We start from the raw sequence: 13,624 nt of genomic DNA on the forward strand, positions 1-13,624 counted from the left end.
TCACATCAGCAACCAATAAAAGACACATTCTTCACCTTCATTTCCGTGTGAACCACAACACTGATCTGGTTGGTCCTCTTCTTGATGTGAGGTGAATTCTTTAAGTCTCTCATCTTCTGAGAGGGTTTGGCTGTGAAGGGAACAAGAGTCTTCATCTGACTGACTGCCTCTTCTACTATTAATGATACGATAAATACCAGAGTCCAAGATGCTGAAACTTTCCTAAAAAGAAAAAGAATTAAAGAAAAGTTAAACTTTTATAACACGATATAGCTTTTTAAGAGAAAAATCAACACTAAAAGAAACAAGTCATTAACGACAATTATGGCTTATTAGAACAAAATGGTGAGCAAGGTCTAGGCTCCTGGCAGCCAGGTCCCTCTCACCTGCTCATGGCATCATGCTACCATATTTCTCTAGTGGGTCTCCATGAAGTCTGGCTGTGAGAATGTGAGAATGTGAGAATGAGGATTAAAGGCCTGAATCCTGAGCTGCACTGACACTCAAGCTGGCATGAAGCATCTGAAATCACATATTAGGGGTAACTTAACTTGCTCTGGAGGCTATATGAGGTATATTTTCAAACAGAACATAATAAACAACGACAAAACAAAATGCGGCTCTAAGACACACCTAAATGAAGGCTTCATAACGTTGTCCAACACCTGAAAGAAAGCCCCCTCTTCACCACCACCCCCAAACAATATACAACATGGAAAGGAAGGTAACTTTTGGGATCCTAGAGGTAAATGAGTACAAATTAATGTAGAACAATCTTACTGTAGAGCAAAACCCTTTTAAAAGTGAGAATACCTACATGTGATGAAATGGAGCTTCTTCTACTGCTACAAGCTGAATCCAAAGGTTCAAATTTTAAGATCAATTCTTCCAGTTGGGAAATCAGATCACCATAGGTTGTTAAGTCCAGCTGAGATTTCAAATGTTCCAATTTATCTATAGTCAAAGTTTTTCTTCCCTAATAAAAGGATAAGTAGAACCAATAGGAGAGTTTTCTGTTTGTAACTAAATCTATATTCAAATGGCCAATACATTGAAAGAGGTCTAACATAGAACATAAAACCTCAAAGGTGCTTTAAAAGGGCTTTAAAAGCTAGTAAAAGACTTAATAAGAATTCTCTTAGGAACTAAGAATTTAGAGTTACTGTACATATAATAATTTCACTTAAAACAAGGCCTTGGGCTTCCCTGGTGGCAGTGGTTGAGAACCTGCCTGCTAATGCAGGGGACACAGGTTCGAGCCCTGGTCTGGGAGGATCCCACATGGCATGGAGCAACTAGGCCCGTGAGCCACAACTACTGAGCCTGCATGTCTGGAGCCTGTGCTCCACAACAAGAGAGGCCGCGATAGTGAGAGGCCTGCACACTGCGATGAAGAGCGGCCCCCGCTTGCCACAACTAGAGAAAGCCCTCGCACAGAAATGAAGACCCAACACAGCAAAAATTAATTAATTAATTAATTAATAAACAAACTCCTATCCCCAACATCTAAAAAAAAAAAAAAGGCCTGAAATTCAAATAAATTTGTGGGTAAAGTTGATTTTTTTGAATGGAAAGTATACAGTTTTTCTCACCCCCATCCCCACTCCAGATTTATCTGTCATGTTTCCTTTGGGGATTTACTGCTGCTTCATCAGCAGGCTAATAAAGACAAGCAACCGTGTAGCACAATCCTGCAAGCTAGAATGGTTTTAACAACCCAGATGAACATGTCAGCTTTCTGACTCACTCTGCTGGCAATGACGGAATTCTGGAAAAGGCAGCAAGTTTGAGCAGCCAGGTTCCACAGGCCTCTCCTTAGCAGGCGTTCCACACAACGTTCCACAGATAACAGAGAAAGATGGGAGACCTTCCCATTTAGGTGCAAACAGAACAGCTCATTCTTACAGACAGCCACATCCTGAATATCTACAAAAACCAGAGGGGTGAACACACAGGACATTAACCAAGTACTCCTTTTCCATTTTTGCGATGGCTGAAATTATTCTAATAGATTCATTTTCTATATAGGGTTTGGCTTGATTGAATTTCACCTCTATTTTTATACTTGCATTTCAATGAAGAAATCATATCTTAGACACTATTCTTTTAAAAAAGATCAAGAATAAAAGATACAGAGAAAGAAACATCTCTCTGATCTAAAATCCTGTTTTTAAAAATGTTATGTTTTGTGAAAAGAAATTGGGACTTTAAAAGGGGGCACTTCGGAGGCCAGACTATCACATTTCTGAGTTACAAATCTGATACCAGTAACAGATTTCAGTGCAGTATGTAAATCAACAAACTGTTCGTGAAAAAACACCTGTCTTGGCAGAATACCATGAAATGACCTAAAAAACTAGTTTTCACGGGACACCTTTAGGAAACTTAATTCACGAGAAATCAGTATGTAATGGTTCCTTCATCTTTTTTATGTTTTTACAAAGTAGAAAATGACTCAAAAGTCAGGATACACTCTCTGAGCAGTCATGTTAAAAATGCTAGATTTATTTCCTCCATTTCTGGTTTAAACCAGAAGAATACAGAGATTGACTTTCTCTGCCTCAGCCACATAAAATGGCTATTGTTCCCACAAGGACTTTTCAACCCTAAATTATTAAGACACAAAACAGGAGTCAAAGCAAGACTTCTAACAGGGATAAATATTCAGGGTAAGTAGAGGGAAAAATTAACCCATTCAATCCTTAGCAGTGGTTGCTAATATTTAAGAATAAATGAAAATTGTATTTAAAATAACTAAATAACTATACACAGATTCACAAATGTATACTTCGTAAGTACCTTATAATGGGATACACCTATGATGTTAATCTTTAAAAGAAATGTCACCTCATTCTATTTTCTACTTCTTACACTGCAAGAGAATCCTCCTACAATAACTAAATCTTTCACAAGCATGCGATTAAAAATTACATAGGAAGAAAAACACAATTACCCTTGACTTCACTCCAAAGAAGGACTTGAACATTCTGAGGAAGGAAAATATAAATTCCTCTTTCTGTCCAAGTCAGCACACAGTGCTCACTGCAAGAGAAAATGGAAGAGGTCAAGAGAATTCAGAAGTTTATAATTCCCTGATTTCAGACCCTCACACTAGCTATTAAAGCAAAATCAGCCTGTACAAAGAAAGCAACAGTTGATCCAGCCAATTACATCCTACCACCTCTTTTCTGTCTGTAACAACAAGCCAGTAAAAGATAGCATAATATGACACCAAAGTGGGAAAAATTCAGATACACGAAATATCTTCTAGAAAAATAAAAGGCTGGTATCTTACCTGACTTTTATTAAAGTATCTAAACTTCCCATATCTGGTATGACATCTAAAACAAAGACTAAACACATCTAACCACCAATCACTGCTCTAGTGAGCCACTTTTAGGGAGGATAATATATATATATTTTTAAATGTGTTTATTTATTTATTTGTTTTGGGCTTCATTGGGTCTTTGTTGCTGCACGCAGGCTTTCTCTAGTTGCGGTGAGCGGGGGCTACTCTTCGTTGTGGTGTGTGGGCTTCTCGTTGCAGTGGCTTCTCTTGTTGAGGAGCATGGGCTCTAGGCCCGCGGGCTTCAGTAGTTGTGGCTCGCGGGCCCTACAGCACAAGCTCAGTAGTTGTGGCGCACGAGCTTAGTTGCCCCACGGCATGTGGGATCTTCCTGGACCAGGGCTCGAACGAACGTGTTCTCTGAGTTGGCAGGCGGACCCTTAATCACTGCGCCACCAGTGAAGTCCCAGGGAGGGTAATATTTTGATGTCCTTAGTTGTATGTGGGCAATAAAAGGTTGAAAACTACCAGTCAACTATGGGAGTTTATTTTTTTCATTAAAGGCTATACCAATATTATCTAACCTGTAGCATCTCATCAAGATAGGAGTGTTATCCCTATTTTATAAAAAAGAAAAACTGAAGCTCAGACAGATAAATAACATGTTGAAGGCCATTCAGCATGAATACGGAAGAGTCAGAATTTATACCAAGGACTGTCTGGCTCCAAAACCTGGACTTTTTTCTCCATACCTCACAGAAGCTACTTCTACCCTCATTTATCCTCACTGACCCACCCACTGTTATCTGGAATCCTGATCATTCCACTTAACTACATTCTTGGAAAGTCACAGATCTCCTAAATGCCAAACCCAATAACCTACTTTCTCATTTTCCTTCTTGATCCCCAAGCAGAGGCCAACTCTGCAGACTGTTCCTTCCTTCCTGAATCTCGCCTTCCTAGACTCTGGACACTACTTCTTGGTCCACCTTCCTTTCCAGTCCTCTGGTACTCTCCATCTCTGCTCATCTCCTTCTATACTCCTTTGCTCATATATCTCATGTACTCTCTCGAGGCTGCTATTATTTTTTTATACACCACTGGTAATCCCCAGTCAGAGCATTCCCCATTGTAACAGTCTCATTCTAGTCACCCCTTAAGCATCAGCAGCAGTTCTACTGCCCTTTGAAATCCTCCCCGACAGCGCACAGCCCTCTCTCCCTCCTGCACGCAACCTATTTCTCGTCAAGCCCGCTCAAACGGCACTTAATCATGTATTGCACTGTCACACTCTTTTTATTGTTGTCAAACATTTTCTAGAAATAAACTACATCTCTCCAACGAACTATAATCTTGAGAACAGGGACTTCTTTTTAAGTTTATGCCTCCAAGAGTACTAAAAAAGGTAACATGTGGCGATGAAACTAAGGGCGATATTTAACAGGAATTCGGTCCTCACACAAATGTTAAACATTTTGCCAATATAAGACCAGATCACGGTCCCTATGGGAAAGTAATCTTTGTCACAAAGAAGGAAGAGATGGTCAGAATCCTAGTCCAAAATAAGTAAAATTGGAAGGCTGCCTTTAGGAGCCAGAGGGGAAAAAAAACCCAGAAGCCAGAAGATCCCTGAATAAAGAGACACAGGATCAGGATTTTGACACTGAACTTGACATGCAGCTTGGAAAGATTCCTTAAGAATAGGTGGGGGGTGGGGGGGACTAATATCAGAGCTGAGACTTGGTAATTTACACACCCCTCATCCCCTTCCCCTTCACTGATAATAAACAGACAGGGACACAAGCCTAACAACACTGTTTAAAAAGTTAAGGAAGAGAAAGTGACACCAGTGTACCCCAAAGAAAATGAGGCATACAAATTTGCTTCCCCGTAGAATTTGTGGGTGTAACAGTGAAGCTTACCAAAACACAAGTGTACACATGGGAAAAAAAATAAAGAAAAGCCCTGTAACTAATGTTTTTTCAAAAAAATCTTTGTGAAACTCTTTAATTTAGCCATTATTTGAGAACCTTCTGTGTGCCTAGCACTGTGCCCATAGCAAAGGAGTTGACAATCTGGTACTGGGATGGATATTCATAGTACAGTGAAACAGGGTGGTGACAGAGAAATGAACAAGATGTGACAACAGTGCAAGGGAATAAGTGTCTAACGTGAGTCACTGGAGGAGTCAGTAAAAGCTTCAAGGTGGCATTAATTATTGCTTAAGCTGAGGAGTAGGCAGAGCCAGATCATGCAGGGCTTTGAATGCTATGGCAGGAACTTGTATGGGAGCTTTAAATAGTTTAACTCAAAGGAAAAACACTACCAGGAGGACCAAGCAGACTGGCCTTGCCATTAGAAAACATACTCCTGGGTAGGGGACTTGCCCACACCCCACACATCACACCATAGCCAACAAATGTTAAGTGTCTATGATATGCCAGGCATTATGCCAAACACTGAGAATAACACAGGGAACAAAACAGACATGATGCCCTTAAGGGCCTTACTGTCTAGGAGTAAGAGAGGCATAAATACTGTTTGAATATGTAATTATAAACTGTGATAAGTGCCATAAAGAAAGAGTTTTTAATAGGCTTTATCTAACTATGGGCAAATAAATAGTGGTCTTTCTCCAGTAACTTTTAGGATGAATTATGGACTTGCAAAAGAGTTATACTGTTTACAATTTATTTTCACATATTTCATGATAGGTAGTGTGACATACACATACGTTATTTAGGGGCAGTTAGTTAACATTTCAAGTGTTTTTTAAAATTACATTCAAAGCACGGTTAGTTAGCCTTTGAAAGAACTCGATCAGGAGCCAAGCTCCAGAGTACCCTATACCAGCTCTAAATAACATTCTCTGAATCTGCATTAGGGATCTTATTAATTAGCCTAAGAGATATTAGAAATAATATTCTGCTGTGGAAATAAGAAGAGTTCAAGACACACAGATTGACTGGAAATCATACACTGGCATGCCCATGCTTGTAGAACAAGCTGTAAGAACTGGCCAGCCCAGCAGCTGATGGCTTTAAGTGGCACTCTGTGCTGCCACTTAATAGTGGACTTTTTTGGACCTAATCCAACTAGAAGGCTAGCTGAACTCAGACGTTAGCATATGGCTGGCTGGATCCACCCTGAGCAGATCTTTCATGCAAAGTACCTGAAGAATAGAGAGCTGAAATTTCACCAAGCTTACAAGAACAAGTTCTACAACTACTTTTGTGCCTGCCTACCAGGAAACATACATATGCAGCAGACTTCAGTCTGAGACTTGCTTTCACTGGAATATTCCACTAGGGAGAGGAGGTTATGAAAGAATGTGTATCTACAGCTCCGAGCTCTAATCTGTCAAAAGTTCTCGACAACTGTGAAGTGTCCAACTGGTTTAGGCCAGTTCAAAACAGAAAGGGAAGCATATTTCTATGCTTTTTTTCATTCCTCTTATATGTAGAACACTTCACATAACACAGTCATTTCCTAATTTTCTAAAAATGATTTAGGACAAAAACAAACTTGAAAAGTTAACTACCTTGAACAAGAAACAAAGAGGAAAAGTTAAGTGTTCATTTTTTTTTTAAAGGATCGAAGGGAGAAACTTACCTAAGATGTAAGAGTTTGGGGAAAGACAAAGACTGGGAGGATCCAACCGTATGATCATACTGAGGTTCTGATCTAGGAAGTAAACATGATTAATGATTCAATCAAAATATACAAGTATCTTTTTCCCTATATAGGAAAATTTCTGCCTCCAAAACAAATTCAAGAACCTAACTGCATTTACCCTTATTGAATTTGCTTTAAGCATATGAAAGATAATTGATTAAAGACTTTTTGGTTTCTCTGAATCTTTTAATAAAAATTCTACTTCACTCTCAAAAGGCACGATAAAATCTTTAACTCATGCAGAATATCAGAGGTTTCAAACCAAACCCTCCCTGTAAGTTCCTCAAATACTCCCTGCTGGCCATACAAATCATTACCTTAGATTAATCACAGGAAGAGGTGGTGATGAGAGGAGTTTCTTAAACTGATGTGTACTTATAACTTCTCCATCAAAGTTCACTTCCCACATCCTGGAGCCAGGGCGAGCACAGTATATTAGGGGCTGCTGGCTGGCAGAACATCTTCCAGGGAAGAAACAAGCTCCGTATTCTCCATCTCTTTCCTTGTTTCCAATTTTCCAAAATTTTTCTCTAATACCCGACCCCCGCAGAAAAGAGAAAGCATGTTTACTCACAAAAAAGTCAAAAGCAATGGCACTACATATCGGCATGGCCATAATAACCCCACCCACAATGTCCCCTCTCTCCTCATATTAGCAATTTACTGGAAAGAACAACAGAATGGAAAGGTCAAAATAGGGTTCTAGCTCTGATTTGCCATTAACTATTTCTGTTACAGAAAGCAAATGACTTCAAGTTAGTACTCAGTTTATTATCCACAGAATGTGAACTCTCCTTTCAAAACTAAAAAGTAAGTGCTACCAAACCATTTCCTACATCCTTAAATCCTACTGACTGCTTTCCAAATCACCTTGTTCTTTGGCCACTCCATGGAGGCTACTGATCTGCCCTGTCTCCAGGCCACTCCTAGGCCACATATACCCAATAAATGCCTCACTCTTTCCTCAAAATGCTAAGTCCTTCTGAAAGGCTGTACCTTGGAACATTCTGTTCCCTGAGGGTTACCTGAGCTAGATATATAAAAGAACTGCATATACAAAACTGCCTGAGAACACGGAAGGTGAGAGTGAGGATATCTCTTTCCAAACACTCCTTTATTATTCTTCATAAATTAACTCTACCATTCCTCCTCTGACAGACTTCCCTGACTCCTATAAGCAGAAGGATATGCTTCCCATGCTATGTTTTCAAAGCATTCACCACATTACATGTGGTAGTTGTGTCTATTTGAACAGCAGATTATGACTTTCTTCAGGACAAACGTCATTTCTTTTTCCTCTTTAGCTGAACTCCCAGTGCACAGCACAGTAGCTGGCCCACGGAAAGCACTCAGTGCCTTTTGTGCTCCATATATTCAAACTCTTTATTTGGACAATGGCCTGATATGGTCTCTAGCATGAACTTCCTACGTGACCTTAGATAATTCAATAAATATCCCTGTACTTATTTGCTTTATGAATAAAATATAACATCAGCTTTACTAGAAGAATATGGATGTGAAAGTGCTTTAAAATGTATACAGAGCAATACAAGAAGTTACGGTTTTATTACCTATGTTCCTTATTTGGGAAATAAAATATATTTCTTGCTTATTTCACATCCTCTATGGTGCTTAACAACAGTGCTACTAATTCAGAGGAGTGCAATAAATATCTCCTGAGTAAACCAATACAGTCAACTCATTCTCATTTGCATGCTCATTAGTCTTGCTTTCCACATTTTCAAATGACATGTGACAGGCACAAGGCTAGGTATTTCCTATACATTATCTTAGTTAATCCTTAAAACTACCTCTACATTCTGGATGGGGAAACTGACATTTGGCAAGGTTTAAGAAGTGGCAGAACTAGAACTTGAAACCATATTGTCAGGCTCCCTTATCCAATGTTCTCTCTACTACAACATAATTCTTTGTTTCTGTTTGTTCTACTTCCTCCTGGGATCCACCCTGTTCATTAACAATACTGACAGAAAGTAGCATGAAAAGCAAACTCGTACCTCACTTCCGTTAGTTATTAGGAGCCTTTGTTTAAAAAAGAAAAATGCTTCTTTGTTTGGAAGGGAATATACCTTGAAACAAAACTTAAAACATACATAAAAATTTTCAATTATTGTACTATCCATGTACCCCCAAACTGAATTCTAGCTAACAAAGTAGGCATTTCTAAAACATGTTATTTTTGCAGTTAGTTATTCTCATAACCAACTCTAGCCACAATCCTGTAAAATGGGAGTATAAATGATTAGCAACTGTACTGCACACAGGGAAAAATAAGCCTCCACTTATTTAGCTCTTTATACCATTTGACTAGATTCTCAAAACAACCCCAATAAGGTGTTCATTCAATGCAGTGTTCTGACCATTTGTCAGAATTTCAGCCAAATTTCTGAATTGGGCTGTTTGGTAAACTCGAAAACCTATAGATGAAGAATATTTGAGAAATTTGTGAAGCTAACAAATATTTTACCAAAATCTCAAGGATGGATTTAATGGCCAAAGGTCCAATGTCAAAGAATATACTAGAGGTAACAGGAAAGGCACAAAATCAAGACAGAAAGATTCTAGTCTGCCTCCTCCCAGCTGCATGATGTGAGGCAAGCTCTATCACTCACTACGCTTTCTGATCTGCAAAAATGAAAGAGTGACACTACATGATCTCCAGTTCCGTAAGTCTAACTTCATCACGGACCTACAGTCTGAAATAAGTCAGAACCAAGTACACCATCCTTCCTGCTAATTCCATGTAAACTGATCCTTTGCATCTCAAAGCCTTGCCCCTCTGCTGTACAGCTAGGTTCTCTGATACCAGACATCTGCAATCTACTATTACTGGTCTCCTTCCCACATACCTTTCTCATCCCAAGAAAATTTTTTAAAAGTGCATCCTCTCCTCATCCTTCCCTCTACTAACCCTGACAGTCAACATACATTCCTTCAAAACTTTTGGAGTCCAGTCTCCTACTTTCTAGAATAGCAGTCTTCTAACTGAGATACAAGAACCCCTGGAAAAACATAAAAAGTTTCCAATCCTTGATAGTTCTAAGGGAATCAATTTCCAAACCCTGATTTTCTACATGTACACTTTCTTAAAATGATCTGAGAACCCACATACTTAATTAGTGTGACATTTAAGACTGTCACTCTCCATGTGGTACTAATTTACCAACGTGATCTCCCACGACTCCCCTACTCAAGCCAGAGGACACGTTTTAGAATATGCCTAATTCTTTCTTACTTTTCCCCAAGACTCTGTTCCTTCCTGCTAGAATATCCTATCCCCTCTTACCTCTCTTCCTTCAAACTTCGCCTATTAAATATCCTCAACAAATTACTGAAGCTGGCTAGTGGGCTCACAGTGGTTTATTATGCAATTCTCTCTTCTTTGGTGTGTGCTCAAAATTCTCCACAATAAATTTTTAACAGAAGGGCTGGGTCCTGAGGAATATGGTAGCTGGACAGGGCCAATGGAGGGGGAAAAAAAATGCCCAGTGAATATTTCCCTGTGGTGAGAATGGCTAAAGAACTTAAACACAGCAATACACAACATTCATTTCAAACCATTTCCTATTCTGTTCTGGTATTTCACAGCTACCGCCAATATACTCCTTTGCCATTCATTGCACCTTTGGTTCCACTGTTGAGATTTCATTAAATATCTGTCAGTTTCATAATTTTCATCCAATTTTACCCTATAGTAAAATTCTATTAAATACACAATTTCAACAACAACAAACTCAATCAAGGAAGACTTCCCAATTCCCCATATAGAAACAGGCCTCTGTTCGGTCTTCCCTCATGACACTTAGACCAGGTTTCTTGGTAGAGTTAACTGAATATTTGTCTTAGTCACCCACTGGACTATGTCACTCTCCTCTACCTCCTCTCTACTCACTAACATCAGCTTGCACACAGGTGGTTCCTTATTAATATCTGTATAACTGAATTGAGGGGTTTGGGTGAGATGACTTCTTTCCGGGACTAAAATTCTGTATTTCCAATGACTCATGGTTAGTCAATATACCTCTCAGTATCACATAAGAAGCATCGAGTAAGTGAAGATATAAGTAATCTTCCATCCAAATAATCTAACTGGACAACACAGGAGTCAACTGTCGTTATTGTGTGAACAGGAAACATCACAAAGGCAGCAGCCGCCTAAAGGGGATGTGACAAGGAAATAAAATTTATTTATCTTTACGTATACACATAATCCCCTTCTCTTTAGAGAGAAGGGGATTATGTGCTTTTACATGAAAACAGTTTAGACAGCAAAATAAAAACTTTAAATGGGCCAAAATTAATTTGCCTGTTAGAATATCAAGTTTCGCTCATTTAAGTTTTGTGAAATAATTTGCTACATAACTGCAGAAGAGAATTCTTAAGGCTCTGTTTGTGATTATCTATTCTTAGAAGTTGGGAAGAAAAAGATGAAGCAAGTTTTAGAATACGTGAGACAATTTTTCACCTGTAGACAGTACTTCTCTCTTTGGAAAAAAGACAAATTAGAGCTGCAATAAGTGTAGAATTCCAACTGTATATCAAAAATATGTTAGGAATCAAGTAGTAACCTTGATGGGTCATCATGAATATTTAATTAATACATCAAGAATATTCTGATGTGTTAATTAAAATAACTTAGCCAATAGTTATTCTTCTCTACCAGGATCCTACATGCAAATAAGCCAATGAGAGACAAGTCCCCCATTTCTGATATCATAGCTTTGGAGGAGAGGGACAGCGAGGAGCAGGCTGGCTCTGCCTTAATGACAGACTGGAGCATTCTGTTAGGATAACTTGAGACTCAACTTTTCTACTCCAACAACTGTGGCAGGAAGCCTGGGGACTCACACTGCTTAGCGTAATCCAGGAGATGTCTTTAAGATTCCATTCAAACAAGTTACATCCATCCTGAGAAAATATACCTAGACCCATGAGTTTCTTCTAACCAGGGACCAGGAGAATAGGACCCTGGACAATTGGTACCATTTCTATGTTTGCCATTTTATTCACACAACTAATAAACAGGCATCTTTTCTTTTTTCTTTCTTTCCTTTTTTTTTTTTTTGGCTGCGCCATGTGGCATGCAGGGTCTTAGTTCCCCGACCAGGGATCGAACCTGTGATCCCTGCATTGGGATCACGCAGTCTTAACCACTGAATCGCCCACGAAGTCCAGCCATCTTTTCTTTCTTAAAAGCCTAGTATTAAAGAATGCTTTACTTAAATGAGCCATGAAGGTGAATTATGGAGTAATATAATAGACAACTGCAAATTACTGAAGTTAGCTCACAGAAGCCATTCTGTAACAGTGTCAAGCTAAACCAGGGTACCATATGTACTACATGCAAACAAGTCTTCTCAAAATTCATAGTCTGAGCTCTAGATCAGTCCCCAAGAGACACAGTAGGTCAAACTGTGTCCTTTAATTGAAATTCTGTGAGACAACACCTTATATCTCACCTACATACACAAAGAATTGGACTGGTTCTCACCTTTGCTTGTTTAGAAGTGTTGAGTTTGATGGCAGAAACTTTCCCCATATGATCACCTATAAAAACTCTAAGAATAGCTGTATCCCAACAGAGAGCTGTAACTTTTCGGCCTTTGTGTTCTGAAGACACATAAATTCGTTCTGGTTTCCCACGACGCTCTTGATTTAATTCCCAAACAACTACAAGACCTTGACTGCAAGTATTGAGACACAAAAGCAAATTTTTGGCAAAGGTGAAAAAGGTACAATTTCAATGCACCACAATATCAACTATGTTAAATATATAAGCAAATTCTTATTCTTCAGAAAAGAGGAAGTAGAAAGCCAAGGTATTAATTTCCTTGCTTTAGTCCACCAATCCAATATAATAGGAGAACTTAGATGTTCTAAATTATCCCTGTTACCTTTCTCTTTTAAGGCCACAGAAATGTTGTTGCCTCATATTACTGTTTTCCACAGACCCTAAGTGACCAACTGTCCATCCTGGTTTGCTTGCGTCTAAGAGGTTTCCTAAGACACAGGACTTTCAGTGCTAAAACAGGGTCAGGCCCAGGCACACTGGGATGGCTGGTCACCCTAACAAACACACAACTACATTTGTCAACTTCAAATGCATTTGGAAAAGATCAGACAGTTTTAGAACAGTTTCTTACCTGGTAGCCACAGCAACATAATCATCATCATGTAAACAACAGGCGACCTGAGAAATTGTACCTTCCTAGAGCACAAAAGGAAAAATATTAGGCAGCTCCTCAAAAATGGGTAATTTTTTACTTTTAAATCTCAAGTTTTACCCTCTTCTTTTAGTCCAAATGATCATTGATAATGGAGAAATTCAAATTTATGAAAGATACTCCGGATGGTACATGACAGGGCTACCCTTAATCTTACCCTGTGCGAAAGAAAAAGCCTGTGCTTCCATCCTTCTTTCTGAATGAGATTGAGTCCTCCTCCTGAACTGCCCAAGGCCAACCATTTTCGAGACACAGCTATGCTCGTGCACTAAAAAACATGGCAACAGACAAGTGTGAAACTGTCACAGTCATTTAACAAATAAACTATGTACTGGAAATAAATACTGAGGATCTGTGTCAGGTTCCTCCCCGCACCCAACCCACCTGCCCAGTTAGACACCACATAATGGCACTCAAG

At 39.1% G+C, this 13,624-nt stretch overlaps 1 protein-coding gene across 9 annotated transcripts in view; it reads right to left on the reverse strand.

Annotated features, from left to right (window-relative positions):
- The window catches only part of HPS5 (HPS5 biogenesis of lysosomal organelles complex 2 subunit 2), a 44,672-nt gene that overhangs the window by 23,981 nt on the left and 7,067 nt on the right, over positions 1-13,624 (reverse strand). For all 9 annotated transcript variants that reach the window (XM_024764593.1, XM_024764592.1, XM_024764586.1 and 6 more), the window contains exons 3-12: positions 13,364-13,474; positions 13,126-13,190; positions 12,474-12,666; positions 11,004-11,137; positions 7,279-7,491; positions 6,899-6,970; positions 2,954-3,042; positions 1,748-1,926; positions 818-976; positions 36-222 (exon numbers count right to left, since the gene is read on the reverse strand). In XM_024764593.1, the coding sequence (XP_024620361.1) occupies positions 36-222; positions 818-976; positions 1,748-1,926; positions 2,954-3,042; positions 6,899-6,970; positions 7,279-7,491; positions 11,004-11,137; positions 12,474-12,666; positions 13,126-13,190; positions 13,364-13,474 (1,402 nt within the window). The remainder of the gene's footprint in view (positions 1-35; positions 223-817; positions 977-1,747; positions 1,927-2,953; positions 3,043-6,898; positions 6,971-7,278; positions 7,492-11,003; positions 11,138-12,473; positions 12,667-13,125; positions 13,191-13,363; positions 13,475-13,624) is intronic.

Source organism: Neophocaena asiaeorientalis, unplaced genomic scaffold (genome assembly GCF_003031525.2).
Source record: "Neophocaena asiaeorientalis asiaeorientalis breed wild unplaced genomic scaffold, Neophocaena_asiaeorientalis_V1.1 scaffold230, whole genome shotgun sequence".
In the NCBI taxonomy this organism is placed as follows: domain Eukaryota; kingdom Metazoa; phylum Chordata; class Mammalia; order Artiodactyla; family Phocoenidae; genus Neophocaena; species Neophocaena asiaeorientalis.